The 21,693-nt window shown below is 37.8% G+C and overlaps 1 protein-coding gene across 7 annotated transcripts in view; it reads left to right on the top strand.

The window, feature by feature from the left end:
• The window catches only part of PPP1R9A (protein phosphatase 1 regulatory subunit 9A), a 137,839-nt gene that overhangs the window by 110,359 nt on the left and 5,787 nt on the right, over positions 1-21,693 (top strand). For 3 of the 7 annotated variants that reach the window (XM_064677155.1, XM_064677172.1, XM_064677146.1), the window contains 10 exons: positions 840-936; positions 1,075-1,246; positions 6,422-6,579; positions 7,117-7,417; positions 11,390-11,477; positions 11,574-11,651; positions 14,794-14,992; positions 17,569-17,688; positions 19,521-19,544; positions 20,754-20,936. In XM_064677155.1, the coding sequence (XP_064533225.1) occupies positions 840-936; positions 1,075-1,246; positions 6,422-6,579; positions 7,117-7,417; positions 11,390-11,477; positions 11,574-11,651; positions 14,794-14,992; positions 17,569-17,688; positions 19,521-19,544; positions 20,754-20,936 (1,420 nt within the window). Of the gene's footprint in view, positions 1-839; positions 937-1,074; positions 1,247-6,421; positions 6,580-7,116; positions 7,418-11,389; positions 11,478-11,573; positions 11,652-14,793; positions 14,993-16,296; positions 17,022-17,568; positions 17,689-19,520; positions 19,545-20,753; positions 20,937-21,693 lie in introns of those variants that run through there. The other 4 variants (XM_064677163.1, XM_064677181.1, XM_064677191.1 and 1 more) reach the window with 4 other exon arrangements.

The following is a 21,693-nucleotide window of genomic DNA, read 5'->3' as shown; positions in this document are numbered from 1 at the left end:
TTCCATTGCCCAAATTCTTTTTTTTTTTCCAGCAACTTTTTAATTTTCTGCTGAAATATACATATTTCAAGAAGAAAACTCAAAAACATACAGCAATGTCAAGTGACAACTGGGACTGCAAAAATTACTTTCCTGTCCCATTAAAAAAGGAGTTAGATTGTCAAAATGCCATTACTGGTCTTGGAATTTCGGGACTGTTCCAGAACTAGTTTACATCTTATGTGCTTTCTATCACAAATGTCTTTGATATTCAAAATAAAAAGAGATAGGGAAAGTTGCTAGAATGAATTTTGATAGCCTTTCTGTTGTTATTCTCCTTTATATTAGTAGAATATCTAGTCGGTTGGTTTTAATTATTTCAGACTCCTAAACTGACTTAACAAATTTCCTTATAGCTTACAAGAAAATTTGATTTGTACCAGAAAAGTTACATATGTCCTTTCTGTGAAGGAGTGCAGTCATACTGTAGTAAAACAGAGATTTTGCTCCATTTCCCACAACAGAGAACAACATAAACTAAGATAATGTTGTTTCTGTTGTAAATACAGATTATGAAAAAATTTGGTTTAACTTTTTTGATGATCAATTAGAACTGAGATTTTTTTTTCCAGATAAATTGCTTTTACCATTTCTATAGCAACACCTAGCATGTTCACTTAGACTAATAGCTTAGGGTTTTGTCCTGACTGCAGTTTCATAGTCCTTATTAAGTAAGTGAGAAATTATTTGGTAAGGACAGATTTTTCGGATGCATAGCTTAAGATTTTTCAGAACATTTTATTTTCTGTTTGAGTCTGATTGCTTTGATGACAGCAAATACATTTTTATTTTTTTCTAAGAGAACTTGACTTCATCAAACGCCAGGAAGCTGAACGAAAGAAAATAGAAGATTTGGAGAAAGCACACCTTGCAGAGGTTCAAGGCTTACAAGCTCGTGTGAGTAGCATTTACTCTTATATTTTAAGAATGAGACTGATAAAAAAAATGTCTGATATTCTGGAAAAATAACATATCTAATGGGGAAGATGTATTGGGATATGTGTTTTGGGTAATACTATGTTGTATTTCTTTCAGATACAAGACTTGGAAGCAGAAGTTTTCAGGCTAATGAAGCAAAATGGGAGCCAGGTTAACAATAACAACAACATTTTTGAAAGGCAGACATCTTTCGGAGAAGTTTCTAGAGGAGATCCAGTGGAAAATATAGATACTAAGCAAGTGACCTGCCTGGATGGCTTAAGTCAAGGTTGGTTTGAAACGAACCGTAACTATGAATCATAGATTGATTTGAGTTGGAAGAACCTTAAAGTTGGTCTAGTCCCAACCCCCCTGCCGTGTGCAAGGACACTCCCACTAGACCAGGTTGCTCAAGGCCTTGTCCAGCCTGGCTGTGAACACTGTCAAGGATAGAGCATCCACAGCCTCCTTGGGCAACCTGTGTCAGTGTCTGACCATCCTCACAGTAAAGAATTTCTTCCTAATATCTAACCTAAATTTTCCCTCTTCCAATTTGTATCCATCACTCCTTGTCTTGGCACTACATTTCCTGACAAAGAGTCCCACTTCAGCTTCCCAGTACTGGAAGGTTGCTATGAGGCCTCCACGCAGCCTTCTCTTCAATAGCCCAAACTTTTCTCAGCCTGTCTTCATAGCAGGGGTGCTTCAGTCCTCTTAGCAACCTCATGACACTCCTCTGGACTTGATCGAACAGTTCCATGTCCTTCTTGTACTGGGGACCCCAGAGCTGGACACAGCACTCCAAGTGAGGTCTCACAAGAGCAGAGTAGAGGGGCAGAATCTCCTCCCTCAACCTGCTGGCCACACTCCTTTTAATGGAGCCAATTCCGTTGGCTTTCTGGGCTGTGAGCGCACACTGGCAGCTCGTGTTGAGTTTTTCATCGACCATCACCCCTGAGTCCTTCTCCGCAGGGCGGCTCTCAGCCACTTCTCCGCCCAACCTGTAGGTGTGCCTGGGGATGCTGTGCCCCAGGCGTAGGGCCCAATAAGGTGTGTAAACAGCATGGTTATCATTTAGGGTTTAAAAGAAACAATTAATAATGCCAGGATGTTGATATTTTTCCAAAATTCAGTATCTAATGACAACTGTATCAGTGTTCTACCTAATAATGCCAATATAGAGTCCCAGATTAGCTGTACAATGTATATTCTAAAAGAAATGGAACTAAATGTTAGAATAGCAAAGATCACTACTGATTGCTTAAAGCCATCAACATTTAGGTTTAATTTGATGCTTCTGGTATTTTAATAAAGTAGGAGGAAATCGTGTTTTCTCCTGTGTTCCTAAATCTGTCCCTATTTACCCTACCACCAAAGATCAAACAAGAACAAAGTTACCAGAATGAGAAAACAATGTTAAATCCACCATTTTTAATGGTTCTCTGCAAGTTCTAATCTTACCTTGGTACAGACATCAAAAGGAACCTTGTAGGTGGCACTCGCCATTTTTCAGAATGGAACCTTTTGTGAATAAAATGCAAATTCTTTACTAGCACATTAATTAAAAAACTTATCCAGCTATAGCACAGCCTGATTTACAACATAAGATTTGTAAGACTTTTTTCCTACATTACCAAGAAACAAAACAGTTTGTACCAGCGTTGAGATCTGGATAGATGCTGTCAGCAGGGTGGCTGTACCTTTTCTTTATTTCACGTAGAAAAGATAATTCTCATTTATAGGCTGTGCCAGTGAAAACATACAGATAACTTCCACAGCTTAGTTACAGTTCTGTAATTGCAAGTTGCTTCTCACTGTTGAAGGATATGCAGAATTAAAGCCAATTTAGGCCCACAGCCTTGGGAAAAAAACCTGTTTGATGCAGGGGTAGGCAATACTTATTCTGTATTCAGTAACATCTTTGAAATCACACGTTGAAGGTGTTGGAATCTTGACAAGGGAGCACCAAACTTTATTCCTATAAACTATAATATTATTTATTTCTCTGGTGAAAAAAATGTAATACATTGTGAAATAAATTAATTTCTAGCAAGTATAGAGGTGTTTTATTAAAATTGATATTTTAGCAGTCATTTCATGTGTGGACCCAAGCAATATTGCTTACAAAGAGATCAATATGAATTACATTATTAACAAATATAAATAAGAGCTAGTCCTGCTGAAATGATGTTAGGTGATATGCAGCCCTTGTGGAATTGACTTCTGCAAATCTTCACAGAGCTTCTTTCTATCAAATTTTTATTGTACTGAAATCTCTGAAGTTCAGAAAAGCACTCAGGGAGAGAAGTCTGTATTTCTACCGTAGAGACTCAGTAAAAAATATAAAACATTTAATACTTAGCAGCTCTGTTAACACAAAACCTTTCAGTAGTTTGCATCAGAAGAGTGAAATGTGTTTTCTTTACCTGACTCACAAAAATCATGTTTGCATCTACTCTTGTAACAATGTCAGTGCACATCTATGGCTCAAGAGCTAAAATCCAGGAATTTCTACATACAAAAAAAATTGTAAAGTTCTTTCTAAAAATTTGAAAATTCTTTGTATAGCATTAAAATTCTGCATGTCTGTGCTTCAAAAGTATGTTTTCCAATTGATGCATTTGCATGAAAAATTTCAAGGAGCTGTCTTTTTTCATTGCAAAAATGTTCTTCTGGAGCAATGCTACCAGTGTTAATTACTTCTGGGACCTAAAATAGATGAATTTAGATGCCCAAGTTTAACCACCTGAATACAAACACCAATTATTTACTGGGAAAAATAGATAAATTGGCAATAATTTTTTGCAAGCAGAAGTAGCATAGTTAGACCTTAGATTCCAGGCTGGATTTGTGTTTTTAAGAGATCCCTAAATGTTCTGTAGCACTCTTTGACTTCCATATACCTTTTCCAGTAAATTCTGTATCAGTCTCTGAAGTCTGTATCAGACTGTAATGTAGTGATACTTGCTGTGCCGACAAAGAGCCTAGGTGTCCATATCATTCTTGTTTAACCCTTTTAAGAAAAGGACCTGCCATTAACCCACGGATGTTTGCGAAGGAGCTATAAACATCAGGGAAGACGTCCACGATGTTTTGGAGTGCAAGCAGAATCCCTCTGGGTTCTGTGTGTCGCACATGCTGCCTTTGTGACATTCACATTGGTGCTTCAGTCTCTTTTCTGGCTCTTGTTTGGCGAGTATAACACGTACTCCTTGATCAAGCCTCTACATTAGGTTCCTGGAGTAGGACTGCATGTACACAGCCACATCCCTTAATTTTTGTTCAGGAGTTTGCAGGACTGTCTTCCCTCAGAAAATTAGGTTATGGAAAAATATAATATTTGAATTAAGATTGTATCAAGTATGGTTTTGCTTCCATATGATCTGGGATATTTGTTACATTCTTGCATATTAATAGACTTGGGAAGAAGTAATGGATGCAACTTGATGGTCACAAGTATTCAAGCATATCTCTTCCTAACACTGTTGGTGCTCTGGCCATGTTTAGCATCATGACAGACTGTACGACTCCTCAGACTGTAAGATAACCTGATGCTGAGCTTAAGGGGCTGCCAGTAACATCAGTGGAAGTTGGAAAGAGAAAATAAAAACCATTGTGGCCCACAGAATTCTTCTTTTGCTTTACCGGGGAATATTAGAAACCTGAGGATTGTGGTTTTTTTACAAATTGTACAATTTATTCTGAAAGTCCAGAAGAATACATGAAATGGATTGTAGCTTTCTGTTTTAGTGGTCATGAGCTGTATCTGCAGTAAAGAATCAAGATATTTACTGTCAGTGGTTTGAAATCTAAACAGTTCAGTGCTGAGGTCATCTTTCACAATATTTACTCATCTCTGCAAGTGCCCATTCAGGCCACTTTGTGGCTCTACTTTCTGGGTGCCTTTGGATACGCATCAGTTCACAGAAGGAGATTTTGAAGTCTGTCAGCCTGTATAATGGAAAAAGAGTGGGAAGACAGGGAAGCTCTTTCCTGCTCCACAGTGCTATTGAAATAATTCAGATACAAGACCATGGGAGTCAAGTGGTTGAACATCTGATGAAAGAAAGTCTAATTAGATTTTCTCTGAGAGCAAAATAAAACCTGTTATGACTTTTATGTGAGAGATGCACCAGTCTCCCTAATGGGTTGGGAGATTTCTAGGGAAATGTGTGAGATGTGTGTTTGTGCTTGGAGGAGTGAAGGCTGGCTGCTCTCTGCAGAAGCAGGAGCTGAAACTGGGGATAACAACACATGTGGCTGGAGCAGAGACCATCTGACAACAGCCCAGTTCCACTGCAACAACGTGTGGTGAGCAGGGCAGGACCAGTGATGGGGTGGAGGAAGCAGGAAGCTCCAGGCCCAGATGGTATTTTGCTTTAACAAAGCCAATATGACCAGTTCTGTGAATACTGTTTGCATAATTTCATCAGTGAACGGAAGGGATGTATGAAAGTGTGTACTACTGAAAGAACAAATGTAAGCAGTTCAAGCCATGACAATGTGCAATTATCCTATGGAGTACTTAGGACAGAAGCCTAATTACAAGTCAGACAACGCTAATTATTTTGTATTATTCTGTGACTGAAAAATTTAACTCTTACTCAAAGAACAGTAAAAATATCTTTAAGATCAGATTCTTATTAATTAATGTGCTATGAATGCAGTACTTAGACAAGTAAGTTAATCTAATGGGTTATGGTTTGATTTATGATGTCAGAATTGAAAAAAAATTATTAAAACCATAAAAAATCTGTTCCTTTTCTGGTGTAAAATGCAGACACACCTTTTAAAATGTTTTTCGTCTTAGTTACTACAGCTTTGTAAAGTGATAAATTTGCTTCAATACTCAGATTTCATTTGAATGGATTATTGATAGCTAAGAAAAGTGAAGCTATGTTAGCTTTTGTTGTAGAGGCAAGCCATATATGAAGTGTTCAGTATACTTTGCTCACAAGACATTCAGGCATAGGGTGGCTTTGAAACTAGGCAGGTAAGATGGTTTCATTGTTCCATTTTTTATGTGAAATATTCCCCCAATTTTCATGTATCACATAGTGGTGTTTATGCTGTGATGGAGGAAAATTCTCTGCAGACCAAGCACATGTAAGTCCTTCTGAAGTAGTCTAAGTGGACCTGCTTTCTGGGCTAGTATAGATGGGCTTGTGTGGTCCTTCATGTAACTATGGGAATAATTTGTTGAATTCTTAAATATCTGGAGTTGATTCTTTGCTATGCACTTACTGAATCTGTGTAGATAAACTTGTTTATGCAAGTGACTTCTTTTTTCTTGAGGATACTTTAGCAGTTACAAAGATACAGGTACAAGTAAAATGTGTCTTTTCTAACCTAAATGATTCTATGATTCTATGCAAAGTGCATGTGTTTGCATGAACTTCCTCTGTTAGGAAGAAGTAGTGAAAGATTGTTCTGTTAAATAGCTCCAAATCCTGTTTCCATATAGATTTCAATGAAGCAGTTCCAGAAACAGAGAGACTGGACTCCAAAGCTCTGAAGACTCGAGCTCAGCTGTCAGTGAAGAACAAGAGGCAGAGGCCTTCCAGAACCAGGCTGTACGATAGCATCAGTTCAACTGATGGAGAGGACAGCCTTGAACGAAAGGTGAGAAGGACTCTAGCCCTTCTTTCAGGCTTCCTATGGAATGCTAGATTGCCCCTGTAAGTCATCCTCTATCTATCCTTTCATTGTAGCACAGGCAGTATTTATTCTTCTGTGGCCAGTCTGCTGTGAATGTCCTTGAGTAATGTGCGAGTCCAGTCTCCTTTTGAGTCAGCACACCTGTTTTTTTGATTTTGTTGTGTTTTAACTGGAATTGTGGTCTTTTGGATTTACATGTGCTTTATAATTCAGAATGGGTCCTTTCATTTATGCAGGAGGTGAAAGGAGCTGGAATTGTGCGTTTCTCTATTTGTTAATTTGTTAACAGAATTGTTTTGTCCTATTCTGATTTCTGTCTGGAAGCAAATACCAATAAACAACACTGTGTGTGGTATCAAAGGGTAATGCCATGAATTACTAGAGCGTTTCGTACAAATAGAAAGCTAAATAATGAATAAAAGAATTGCATGTTCAAAGTAAATCTTGCTCTGTTTGCTTACTAAGTGGTATAACCTGCTTTATAATCTCTTATACCAACAGCCATCACACAGTTACAGTAGTCCCATGCACATTTCAAAATCACCACTGCCCTTATGCATGAGAGCATCCTCACCAGCATCAGATTCTGGTGCTTCCTCCCTCTCCCCCGTGGCTAGCAGTGCAGCAATCTCACTTGACAACCTAACTGAAAACCAAGAAGAAGAACAGCACCACAAAGGAGGTGTCCTTTCCCCATATGCTTGGGGAGACACTCCACTTTCATCTCCTTCAAAATCTGGGCACAGCTCTGAAGCATCTCCTTTGCATCACCCAGCTGGCAGGAATATTTTACAGGATAAAGGTATTACTACTTTTTTTACAATAAATTGATGCATCATTTTGCTCACTTACACCTACTTAATGACCTTTTGTTGTATAGTAGGACCTTAGCAACTAGAAGGTCATCATCTCATAACTTCTTTTGCCTACCTGGAAGTCAGAAAACTTCAAATGACCTTGTCTGATGGTATAAGAAAAGGACAAAGTTTAAAATGGGATAGGGAACTGCTTACTTTCTTCTTTTTTTTTTTTTTTTTTTTTTTTTGCTTTCTTGGAGCTCACTGAAAAAAAAAAAAAGAAAAGTTGCCTTTAAGAGAGTGTTGTATTGTGTTTTTTGAAAAAACAACAGTATTTGACCTTGGGACATCTCTGTGTTACAAAAATGCTTAACACAGTGCACTTACTCAAATAATGTGATTTTGGCACTGCTAGATGATTCTTTTGGAGGGTGTGGAAAGGAGTGTAAAGCAAGAACAACAGACTAACTTTTAATTGCTGAGAGGCGGCACAGTCTAGATTTAACGTGAGGTTGGTGTCTGGGCACTCTTCATTTACAGAAGAAAAAAGCAGCAGGTAATTTTTTGGGGAGATTGTCCTCATTGGTTTTAATTTAATTCAGATTCTTTAAATGCTAGCTGGATAAAACAGGATGCAGTCATACATAGGTCAGATAAAGTGGTAAACACCAGTTTATTATATGAATTAACAATACGATATGTCACAGAATACTGAGCTCTCCTTTTCAGATACCTTTGGAAGTCAAAATTAGCATTTGACACAACTTCAGCATTCTTAGCAATGCAGCTTGCATTCTCAAACTGTCACATAAGCTAAAATACATGATAAAAACCATTTATAAGTGAGGGCTGCAGGAATAGGTCTAGATAGGTTCATTACAGACTTCAACTTACTTGAATTAACTGAAAAGAAAAAATTTTTGTTCTGTTTTTGTGGGTTAAATTGTTAATGGTTTGAAGTTAAATTCAATATTTGAGTTTTGCAAGTAAAAATAAGGGTGTGAACGTAAGACTGTGACTTTCCAAACTCATACTTCAGCTTGAGTGTGATTGGTTTATCAGGAAAGCCCTAAATCCTGCATTTCCAACTGATGTATGAAAAATACCTTTGTAAAAATTTAGTGGAAACTAGCCTTGTAGTGTAAGGAATAGGGTATTACATTCCGCCCACTGTGTCACTCTTTCCATTTTAGGTTTGAAAAATAATCTCTGTCTAAATATTGATGTCATGCTTTCCGTGCTGTGACCATCAAGTAAACAACCTGTGCTTTTGTGTGTATCCAGGCTCTGATGAGTAGTGAATTAGAATTAACCAGAGCAATTTAGTTTCAAATTGAAAAATTGCATTAATAAGTCCTAAAATAAAGAAACATACTAAAGCAGTTGTTTAGCAACAAGTGCTGTAGCAATACTATTTTAATTGATTGTTAATTTGGCTGTTAAACTCATACAGCTCAGAAAATAAAAAGAGACACTGTATTTGTTCTATGTGTTCAGGTGAGGTTTTTTTTAGAGATGGAAAGAGAGCACATCTGTGGACAAGTGTGTGTCCATTGGTTAATCTCTCATTAGCAAAAGTGAGTATTAGCAAGCTCACACTTTTCTTTTGTTCTTTTTCTTATGAGATTCTGCAGTGTTGTGGGAGGGGCTGAAGTGGTGTGAGATCAGTTTCATTGCAAAATGATGAGGAATTTTGCTTATTTGGCTTTTACTTCCAGCTTTTTCATGTGTATGTGATGAATTTGTTTTCTTCAATTCTGCCTGCTTTGTGCAACAGCATCCTTTGATAAGGCTGTGAGGTGACCCCTGTGGTCAGTACTCGCTGATGTGAGGCTGCCTGCAATGGGTGTGTGACCTTGGGGAAGAAAGTTAAGTGTAGTCTCCTTTCACATCCATCAGCCACAGATTACTTACACACCAGCTTGAGGCTGGAAGTGATGGATTAAACAGCTTCTGTGTGATTTATTCTGAGGAATAGGCTTTCACTTTACCTCTCTGAAGAGCTACAAGGAGTTGGGGAAGGTGGACCCATACAGGGTGGCTGAAGTCCCCTCCTGCCCCGATGGGGCACCTGCAGCTCTGGCTCGTGGTCGCTGCCGTGTGCCAAGCACTGTGTACTTCCCTGCATGCAAGACCCTGTAGATTCAGATGTACTCTGCCATGAAGCTGGTTTTGGGACCTAGCCTATCCATTTGCCACTGTATCCTATAGCCAGCACAAGTATTTTCCCCAGTAAGTCATTGTCATTCAGAGGGCCCTGGCTGGCCCAAGCTGTGTGAGAGGGGGAATATTGTGATACAAGACCCTGAATAGAAGATTGCCATACCAGGTAGCTGCTACATGTCCTTACTGAGCTCTCCAGATTTTTTTTTCTACTACAGCAGCAAAACCTCCATTTCACTGACTTTCATTAACAAGTTTCTCAAAAAACCACACTGCCCCTTGGCCCCCAAGCCTGTGAATAGCTAGTGTGAAAATAAACTTTGCAAGTTTTTACTTGAAAGTGGCAATTTTGGCAGTGGTTAAATGAGAAGTGTGCATTAAAAGAGTAACCATAAGAGGAGACAGAAGAGGAGTGTGCATGGTGTAAGGTTGATGCAGATTGTGTGTTGCCTAAAGTTCTCCTCAACTTCCCTAGGGAATGGATTTCTTCTGAGGAGACTTCACCTTGCTTTTGTCATTCTTCATATTACTTTTTTTTTTGTTTTCTTTTTTGGCATGAGATTACTTGTCATTTGTTCTTGATTTTTTTTTTTTAACATAAGGACTTGTGTTGGTAGAAACAGTATGACTTTTAGAGTAGGGGTATTGCAAGAGGCTTATTTTCTTGCTTTTCAAAGGATTTATGAACCAGTTGCACACTAAATTTTTTACTTGAATGAAAACTTGGGTGGATATTATCCTCAAAGAAGCACACAAAATTCTATACACAGAGTTGACTGTCCTGTGGTTGTGCTGTGGTATTTTGGGTTAAGTCCGAGGGCTTAAATTATATCAGCCACGGTAGGAGAAATCCACAAACCCAGCAGTGCTCTCAGTTAAAAGTTGCTCTATGTCTGAGGTCACATCGCAAAAGCCACCAAACCACAAGTAATATGAGTGAATGAGCTTCATTTGCTTCCTCTAGAGTATTTGGGAACAGTCTTTATGTTTTAAGAGTAACTGTGTCTGAATTTTTTAGCTACTATATGTTTTCTTTTGGCTTCCATATAGATTTCACAGGATGTTTTCCAGACTCAGATTCATTGTTTTGGCTTTATAGGTACTGCAGACTGTTTCCTCTTTAGGCTTTAACCATGTTTGTAGAAGAGTTAAAAAATTGATAGATGTCTCAGGGCAGATTTATTAACTAAGCTACTTTTAGTTCTTTCTTTCTTTGGTGATTTTTTTTTGTCGTTGTTTTGTTTTGTTCTTTTTTTTTGGTTGGGTGGGTGGTTGTTTTTTTTTTTTAAATTCAGGGTGGTTAGATTTCAAGTTAAATGTTTAGTTTAACAAAGATGTTCAGGCTAAACAGATGAACTATTTTGTAGCATGTCCATCATAAAGGGTACCCTTGGCTCCAGATTTAAAGAAAGCATTTCAGGAGTTGTTTTGGAAGTAAACACACATACAAAATGAATTCTGTAAAAAGAAACTCACAGCTACTGCTGAGTTTAAAAATGGATTCATTATAATGTTTACCTGTAAATCTCTTGTGTTGTTTGATTTATTACATATTCATTAAAACTCAACCAAAATTACCTTTCCATTTTCTTCAATTAAAAATAAGGTTTCTTCATGTGTATTTTCAAATTCTGATTTTTCCTATTCCTGTTCATACCATCTTCCTAAAACAGAGAATTCCCCTATTTAAATTGTGTACTCACACATATGTTTGTATGCATATCTAATTATGAAAAGATACACAAGGTGTTCTGGGTGGAAAGTAGCATTTAAAATTAATAATGTACATTCTTCCGTGTACAAATGTATCCTAGATGGTGCCACATGTGCTCAGGCAGCAAGAACAACTAGCCCTACTATAGGGCATACAGAAAGACTAAAGCGAAAACTTGCAGATCTTGGGTAAGCATTTTGTTATAAAAAAATACTTCTTTTTTTCATAAAAAGGATTGAAAGTAAAATTTCAATGTTTCCTGATGTTTTCTAATATTTTTGTAGGGCTCCCTTGAGAAGGAATTCAAACAAGGGCAAGAAGCGGAAAGAGAAAGAAGCTATTAGGGTGACCTATGGCAGTAGGTATGGGTGAAAATTGAGGATGCAAGAAATGATATGCCAGAAACATTGGAAAAACCTAATCATCCTAGCAGATGGAACATTAACAGTCCCACTGACTTCATAAATAAGTGTTAAGCTTTGAGATAACCTTCTGAGCTTACAAACCTAGATTCCTTGGCTAGGAAAAGACTAACATATGATCTAAAAATACTTGGAGGTTTATAGTGTCATAGAATCATAGAATATCTCAAGGTGGAAGTGACTCACAAGGATCATCATGTCCAACTCGATCACTGCTGCTGTTGCATCCACTAATGGGATTTGCAGAAATAGATTTTCAGAGGAGGCTTACAAGATGCACACAGTCAGTTGATAAAACCCATGAACCAGAAACCTTGACACAATTCCATATATTTTTTTAAAAAAACCCCAGAGCGAGGTTGGGCAGCAGCTGTTCACTGCAGCTTTGCAGTGCCCACATTAGGAATGCTTTCAGGTTTTTTTTAAATGAAGATGAACATCAGAAGTTGAAAATAGATAGGAAAAATGCTGATTGCATGTCATGTCACCAACTTTCAGGCAAGGAATTTTGAATTCCCTGTGAGATCTGATGAGACCACATTGCCAGCATCTGGACTCTGAATAAATAAATGAATATTCAAAATGACAGGAGGCAATCTTCTCTGCAAAAGCTAGTGTAGATTTTTGCTGGAGGCCTCTCCTTATGTACTCATGAGTACATAAGTACAAAATCACAGCTACAGGCATGATACCTGATTCCAGGTATGAAAGACATTAATGTCAGGAGGGCAAAGCAAACTTAATATGTTCCAAAAGTCTAGAAAGGACATAGCAACTCAAAAACTGCTCATAAAGCAATGCAAAAGAAAACCTACATGATAAAAGTGCTATTGGAAGAAAGCAAAGCTTGAATGCTACTCAGAAAATCATTGTGGTGGAAAACTAGTACGTAGCCATTTGTGGAGTTCTCCTGACAGTCTAATATATGGAGATCCAATGACAAGTATGTTGTGTAGCTCCGTAAAATCAGAAAAGCAAAAGAAATCTTAGCCTGCTGACTTGCTCCCTCAGGCACACTGTACCAAAGTGCAGTGTTCTGTCTCAGCATATGTTTGTACATTTATATCCTGCAAATACCTGGCAGGATCTTTGGCGATCTTAGGCAGCAGTCATCGCCTCTGTGCTGTTGTCTGAAAACCTGTTGCATTGTGTCTGCTTGCAGTGTTACCTGGAGTTAGTGATACCCACTGCTGGGTTTCCTTAGTGACAGGGGGAGATTTGTTAAAGCCAAATCTACACTTCTGTGTGGCTGTGAGGCAGCTAGTACCCTTAGGCAGGGTATTAGACATCATATAGCATTTACATACAAAGGCACAGGGCAGGGGAAATGAATGTATACATGTTTGTAAGAACTTGATATGTCCCTTATACCAACACACTATGTTACAGATGTTTGTGAGATCCCATAGGTATCTTCCTTAGAGACGTCAGATCTCAGCACAGATAGATCAGTTGCTTATTAGACCATTTGATATATCAGTTATATGCTTAATATTTCTTTATTACAGTTCAATATTTCAGTGTTACAGTTGCTGAAAGTAAAGTTTCATTCTGCTTTCAAAGTTGAAATTTATGAACATTTGTAAGTCACACTGTGCCTCTGTAAACTGGGAGTTTATTATTTCAGTACAACTATTTAAACAGCCATTGTCACTTCTTTTGTTACTAACTCCAAAGAATTTGCCTCAGAAGAAATGTGAGGATGTTTTCTCTACAAGTCCAAAGCTGTATAAGCTCTTTGAAAGAAGGAACATGATGAAAAGACAGCATTCTGTTATAATCATATCAATTACAGCAACTGATTGGTGTAGAATTAATCACACTTTTAGATGAATGTTGCATGCTTGTTTGCCATTGCCAGAAAGTAGCACTCAGGATGTGTACATAAAATCCTGATTTATTTCCTAAAACTACCACTAATATTAGAGATACAAAAAATTCTCCATTTAAGTAAGAAGCATATATTTCCCTACTTGAAGCTAGGTGGTTTGGGGAACATAATTTTTTTTTTCTTTCTACTTTCAAGCAAGATTAGAGGATGAGGGAGAAGTATAGGTCTGGGTCAGATATATCTTTCTTTATGTAGTGAAATGGAAGTAGGATTCTCCTTCTGCTTCCATAGATAGGAGTCCTTTGACAACCTCACTTTCATCCATACAGAAAAGAAGCTTCACAATATACAAAGATCTAGTGATTATGTTAATTGTGATTTAGAAGCTGTCCAGAAGCTTGAAGTTGAGGGAGATTTACATGCGTGGCTTTTACATATGGGTGCTAAGAGCAGTGAGATTTTAGTGCTCTGAAGCAGTAATGTATATGTTGATGTAATTAATATGATTCTATGACATATGCATAAGTTTTTTGAGACAGACACTTTGCATAGTTATTTTTAATTTACATACTATAATACTGACTTGATATACTTCACGAATAATTTAGGTGTTTTAGTTTATAACTGTTACTTTTGCCTTGATCACTGCAATCTTTGTTACTACAAAGAGAGAAGCTGATAAAGTCCCATAGCTGTTTCTTTAATTTTTCTATAATGTTTTTAATATTTATTAAAGCAAGATAATAGTACTTCATCGATATTTAGCTGTTGTAACAAAGACACATCTCCATAGATGGATACAGATGCATTTAATTCATTATGCCTATGCTTGAAATCCAAGGCAAATCTTCTCTGGGAACCAGAGCCTGTTTGGGTCAGTGCTGAGTCTAATTATTTAATCATGCTGAGATACTTCTGTGGCTCAGAAATGAACCAACACACATGTGGCTTCTTGATGGAGCTGGTTCTCATCCGAACAGTGGGAGTTACAGGCATTTTCAGCTGGCATCTGTCTCCATTTGCTGGGTGTATGTTGTCTAAGAGAGCTCGATGTAGAAAAAGAATCAAAACAACACACTTTCTTTTTCTTCTGAGAGAGGGATTTCAGGCATGCCCCTACCAGCTGCATGCCACTCAGTTCTTTAGTCAGTTACAGGGAATGTCACTCTTTCCACAATTAACTGCCTCTAGCATTTTGTTTTCTCTTCTTTTATAGTCTAACACATATTCCTGCTCCTTTCTCCTAAACAGGACTGTCAGAGAGATGCTGCAGAAATCATCAAACACAAAATCTTTAGCAGAGCGATCCTCCTCTCTCCCACACTGTGTACCAGTCACATGGTATGGAGAGAGTGGCAAGGGATCCAATTCTTCTAGCAACCTGCCATCACCTACCAGCTCAACTGAACCCTCCTCTGAAAATTTAAGTCCAGCTAAAAAAGGGTCAAAGGTAGAAAATAAAAACTACCTTATTCCCACTGTGTTGAGTAGCATAATTGGCTTTGTGTTTCTGGAAAAAAGAACAGGCCAATATGTGACTACTACAATAAACAGTGCATGGTGTTCATTGTACGGTAACAGCCCATCCAAACAGAACATCTCTGTCACTGCACCATTCCACATTCTACCTTTTTACTCTATCTTAATGTACATTATTTCAGTAAACTAACTGTGATGTGCTGTACCGTAACAAAAGCAAATGGTGCCAGTGGAAATTAGCATTTGGATCCACTGAACAAATGCTAGATTTGTGTGTTCAGTTGTAGATATTTTCTTCATTCTTCAGAACTGGTAGTGGGAATACGTACCCGTGTTGAAATGAGATGTTTGCAAGTGAAGAAATGCTGTATGCTGTCAGTCATCTGCCTTTTCTCCCCGAATAATGAAATCTGTTTGTCATGCATGCTTGCTGTTGGATTTAATTCTCTGTATGAAGATGCTTGAACTGTAAATATGAACTATTGTAATTAATACATCTGTGTGATTCCTTTCTATGTGCATGAATGTTTCAGCATGATAACTCCTTAAATAACCCTCCGTTATTGCAATATATTTAGCATTTCATGTTTATTTTCACTTCTGGAAAATATTTCTCTGCCTGTATCTTCTTATGATTTTTAGCAGTTAATTTTTTATATTAGTCTGGTAAAAAGAAACAGATATGGTTTTCAACTTTATATACAGGACTATGAATCAGAAATCTAATTTCTCTGTCTTCTACAATCAAATGCATGTTCATAATAACAGTTTCCACAGGCATTTCTTACTCTTTTGATGCCAAAAGCTGGTGATACCTTACTTCTGCTGTGCACTAAACTATGCAAGGTCATAGCTGTTCTTGTGTTACCTGGCAGGGAGAGCTACACAAGGCTTACCCCAGTCAAAATCAGATTAATAGAGAAGACAACCAATGAAATCTCTGAAGATTAAAGAGAAAATCAGTTACATCTTTCTTTTGGAAACAAAAATAATTATTGGAGCTGTAAATCCTTTTAGTGTCTTTAAACAAACATTGTATAAAAATGATTTTCAAACAGGGAAAAAAGTGCACCCTTTTAGATAGCATTAGGTTGAGGCTTTAGGGGGTTGTCCTGCTATGATAATTATTAGCAGGTCTTGGCTATCTTGTGGTTTTCCTATAGAAAACTAAATTTTAAAGGCTTAAATTTATTGTAAAGCTGAAGCTTGCACAAAATAGAGGTGAAAGAAAAACCAGAGTACTTAAAAAAGAAAAATATGTTCTTCACACAACAGGCAGTAGAGCTGTTGAACTCCTGGCCTAAGAACGCTGTGTGGGCTAAGGAAGCAGCTAAGGAAGCTGCTGAGATGTGCTTCTCCCCTATAAAGAGCTGGGAAAAACAGAACAGGAATTCTAAATGTAGGTGAGAGAAAACCAATCATAAAAACATTCTTATGTTCTCTCTAAAGTCTTCAGGCTTTTAAATTAAGAGTGCCTGTACTGCTATTAAGGCTTTCAAAGCACAACATACCAATATTAAGTTGGATTTCCAGCAAAACTTAAGAGGATCAACACTTGATATTTTTTGGAAGACTTTGTGTTTTCAGGAAAGATAGTTCAAATATCTTGGGGGGGTCAGATAAAAGGATAGCTTTTTTAGTGTTGTTTTTATTGTTTCACTTTTTAAAGTGAACATCAAAAATGAATTTAATACTCATTTAGATGTTAGAGTAGAGGTTAGAGGTCTGTGTATTGTCAAGTGTATTTTCAACTTAAATGGAATATCATGGTGTCCTTAATTTTTTATATATTTTGGTTTCTTTGTTGTTCTCCCTCTAACGTGAAATACTTGTTAATTTTTGTCTTATTCTAATGGTAATTCTGTTGTATTCTTGAAAAATATGTGCCTGCTTTTGCTATCATTTGCTGTAAGGTGTGATGTCTCTCATTGCTTTGTTAAGAAAAAGGAGGGTTTGTTTTATGGTTTTTAGTTCAGTAAATAACATTCAATATCCAAAGATCTCTTTTACTTTCAGTTTTTTTTCTAAAGGCATAGACAAACAGGGAGGATCCTTTTACTTTTTTGGGAGAGTATTTGGGACTCAGAAATGGATTCACGGGATATTCTTGCTCTTTCAATAGGAATTTTCACTTCTCTCTGTTCATTAATCTTCTGTCCTATTCTTTGTGCTACTGCCTGTGCTACTCTTCTCCTAAATATTTGGAGGACAGTAAATGCTAGTGATTAACCTGCAAAAGCAGTAATTTAGCTCCAGGATGAGAGCCAGCATCTTAAGAGTCTGGAAATGGCTTTAAGACACCTTTGTTATTCATTGAGGCATTAAGCTGCTATGTGTCTCTTGAAGTACACAGTGGTAAAAATACTGTGTATTCTATAAATATTAACAATAAAAAAAATTAGGCTTCCTCATGTGCATTTTAATTGCTTTGGTAAATGATTGAAATCACTCCTGAGCTATGCCAACCTGGAAGACAAAAAGCAAATTTCCCTTTTGAATGCACATATGCAATCATTTGTTCATTCTCACTCCTCTTTTTGTCCACAGAATTTCACATTCAACGATGATTTCAGTCCCAGCAGCACAAGTTCAGCTGATTTGAGTGGTTTAGGAGCAGAACCTAAAACCCCAGGCTTCTCACACTCCTTAGCATTGTCATCAGATGAGGTATGCTGATGAAATTGTTTAATTTGGGAAATAGTTATTTTCTTTCTCCAAAGGCATCTTGCTTGATTACTTGAATAATAAAGGGAATTTTTTAGGCAATAGAATTGGAGAAGAAAATTAATCTTGGTTTCTAGATTAAGATTTTTCTTGTTCATATAATAATGACTTTAAATAAATACCCTGTGGTATTATCGTAGGAAAGTGGAATGCAGTTGGTTTCCTAAGAGATGCTATATCCTCAGATACTGTATCCTCACACATTTTAATAAATTTTCCCTCCACTCTAAATATATACATATGAACCCATAGGTGTATATATGTAAATACACTAAATTAGGCATAACTGAGACGATTTGATATACCAAACCTACACTGTAGTTTGGTAAATATAGTTGAGACGTAAGGTGAATTAACCCACACTAATTTTTACCCTGATAAAATGACCTGTATATACAGTAATTGTGTGTTACTGTACCTGAATGTATGTCTATTGATTATATTGTGTGTATTAATCCACTTTGCATTCTTTGTGCTTGCTTTGCACAGTGCATTTGAATTCAGTTTCTTCAAACTAGAGTTTTTAAACAATGATAAAGTAAAAAGGCATTCCTAACCGTATAAATTGGTGACATAATTGAGCTGAATGTAACGTATTGAAAATATTCTTCTTACGATACTAGTTTTGTAACTCAGTTGTCAGTGAGGCTGCACAATTTGACAGTAGCTGACAGCAAATCCTGTGGACTCAGGAAACCTGTGCATTTGTTCTTTTACTAATACTCCATACTTTACATTTTTCATGTGAGATTTGAGCTGGATTTTTTTTCCCAGACATGAGGAACTTGAAGTATCTTTTTTTTTTTCTGTATGATAGATTTTTCTATTACTGCTTGCATGATTTACGTGGTTTTAAGAATGAGGGCTGTTCTGCACAACCCCATTTGCCAAACTGCAAATCTACAAACCCAACTGTTGTTTGGACATTCCTTACTGCAGGTAGTTAAGGGCAGTAATTCATAACAAAAGGAGACTGCAGACAGGCCTGTATATCCTGTGAATTACTGAAAACAACAAAGTCATCATTTGCACTTTTTTTACTGTTAGTACTATCTTAGTAATACATTTAATTATCTCACCATGTTTAATACCCCCTATGTTATGTATTTGATTGTGACTATGCCCTGTTCTGAGTGGTATTGAATTAAAAGCTTGAAAATGCTTTCTTTTTGCATGTTCAACTCTTACTTTATCATTTCTAAAATATCAAGCCTGAACGGGTCTATAAAAATGAGTGTGTTTTCTCCATCCTCTGCTGTGTGCCAAATTGCTGCCTCCAAATGAGGCAGTGTGTTCAGCAAGAGCTGCAGTGGAAACCACCCCAGCCACCCTGGCCAGGAGTTAGGCCAGTGCTGCTCTTCAGCCTCTCATAGTGCATTGCTGCAAGCACTGCTTTGCTCTGGCTCCTCCAGGGTGGGGAGGGAATCCAGTTCTTGCAGGCAGTTCTCTTCTAATTAAGGAGCTTTTACTCTTGGAAATGGAGTCATCAGGGAGATTCCCACCAGTCCTAGAGTGTCGAGATAAGGAACTCCAAAGGTGTTTCATTGACATAATGTCAGGTTTAGCTGCCAAATCATGTGTGTGCTGAGCTTTCAACATAACATCTTTGCTTCTGGAAATAGTTTTTCAAAAGAAATCTTTGTGGTTTTGAGTAGCCATATCTGTTTGCAAATCTTGGTGCTGCCCTTACCTGAACTTTTACATGCTGTTCCATGTTTGGTATTGTGTTTCTATAATGCTTTTCTTTCCCATTTCTTTGTTGCTCCCTCACTCAGAGCCTGGATATGATTGATGATGAGGTGAGATACTAGTGTGCTGTTGTGGTGAATCTTGTGACCATCGCGTGGCAATGTATCGTCTCTTTTGCAGAGTCACATTTCTTGTTTTATGGTGTTGTGTGGTGAACCCCCTTGTTGGAGCAGAACATGCAGGTGACACTGGCTCCTCTTTCCTTGAGTTCCCCTCTCCTTTTTGCTAAGAGTTTTCAAGGCCACAGCAAACTGCAGTTTTTGCAGTATGCTGGGAGGGGCAGGAGAGTCAGTGTCAAAGCAAATCTACAAGGCCAAGCATCAGCTGCACTGTGCTCCTGCTGGCAGCAGGAAAAGGAAAAGATAGTGCTTAAACCATCTTTTCCCCAGCCCTGAGAACTGGACAGCCAGAAGCTGAGAGAGCTCCCAGCGTCATCTAACTCAGTGTAAAAGCTGCTGCAACAGCAGACAGCTGCTGCAGCCTGTAGCAACTGCTTTGCTGACCACAGCCAGGACAGAGTAGCTTTTGTTTCAGCCCCACTGGCATACCCCTGGGTGGAATAAAATGGCAGAGCAGGGACATGGGGCTACTCCGGCAGCTGACATCCCACCCGCCCTTTGTGGTACGGTTTGTGCTGTCATCTGCAGCAGTGATGAGAGCAGGGCCAGGGCTGTGGGATCACTGTGTGTTCCATACTGCTCCTCTGTGTCATCGCATGAATCTTCCATAGATAGTACCAGTCTCACTGGCTGTTTGATGTCATCACTTTAAACTTTGCAGTGGTTTTCTGAGGGTTTCTTTTTCCCCTCAAATTTCTTGTTTTACAGCTTAAACAAATCATAAATATCTGTGAATGAGCCAAGGAGGTGGAATGCACAATTCGTTGCATCCTCTAGAAATCTTCTAATTTGAAGGATAAAAATCTTGTGGGGGAATTGAGCATACCTGGTTTGAATTGTGCCACCTGGCCCTTTGAATCCCTGTTTGAGTTAAAAGGAATGCCAGTTCCTTTTTCTTCTATGGTTCTATAGATAAAAGATTTTTTGGGTACCTTGTACTTGTTCTTGGGTGTCTGGTTAGATAGACATGTAATATAGCAGTGTGAAATTGTTATTATTGTAGTGCAAAGATTGTAGTGTACCTCTTGTACAATCCAAGAGGTATTGTACAGATACCTCTGCTGCTGGCGGTTTGTGCAGGAAAATGTTGTTACTCATCTGTTACCCTTTCAATAATAATGTAGCATGTTTTTGTCACAGATCCTGGACGATGGACAATCGCCTAAGCACAGTCATTGTCAGAGTCGTGCTGTTCACGAGTGGAGTGTGCAGCAGGTTTCCCACTGGTTAATGAGCCTGAACCTTGAACAGTATGTTGCTGAATTCAGTGCCCAAAACATTAACGGGGAGCATCTCCTTCAGCTGGATGGGAGTAAGCTCAAGGTAATTAACTGACTGGGCTTCAAGAGTAACTATGGGATTTTTTGTCATTTACATAATCTAAAGGCAGTAAGAATTCGTTCAGAAAGCAGTAAATGCCTGCATGTGGAGTGGTGATAGACTAGAATAATAACACAGAGTATAAAGCCACAGCAACACTTCAAGAAATTCCCATATGCACTTGGATTCAGAAGCTTCAGAAATAGAGGGCAATTGCTTTGTGAAAATTCTTGGTGTATATAATGTACCCGTATTTGCATGTGTAAATCATATAGCAGCATGTGTAAGTGGTATTTGCATGCATATATTTCTTATCCCTCTCTGTTGAGGATGATTCAGAGAAGATAGTGGACAGAAACATATCAGAATTAGCAACAGAATAATGGATTAGTGGGATACTGGAGGCATAAGCTGATACCATTTGTACTGTATTAGAACTAAATATAGGATGTATAAAGTATGCATTGTTTCTTGTCGTGAAAATACAAACCTACTTCTGTAAAAAATAATTACAGGAAGGAGTTGTGGGAAGCTCAGCAGATCTGAAAGTCCAAGTTTGGTGTTTCATTTCTGCATTTTTTTGATGGCACTTCACTAACTCTAGGGGTTTTAGAAGAGTGCAAGTGAACTTTTGACTAAGGCATAGCAGTGAAAATTGGAAGTCTTGTTCTATGTAGACTTAGATGACTTCAAGAAAATAGTTTATTTGCCTTACTTGATCAATGAAATCAACATTGGTAGTGGCAAATGAGATCTCATT

Source organism: Pseudopipra pipra, chromosome 1 (genome assembly GCF_036250125.1).
Source record: "Pseudopipra pipra isolate bDixPip1 chromosome 1, bDixPip1.hap1, whole genome shotgun sequence".
Taxonomy (NCBI): Eukaryota; Metazoa; Chordata; class Aves; order Passeriformes; family Pipridae; genus Pseudopipra; species Pseudopipra pipra.
This window is presented reverse-complemented; position numbering and strand designations above follow the sequence as displayed.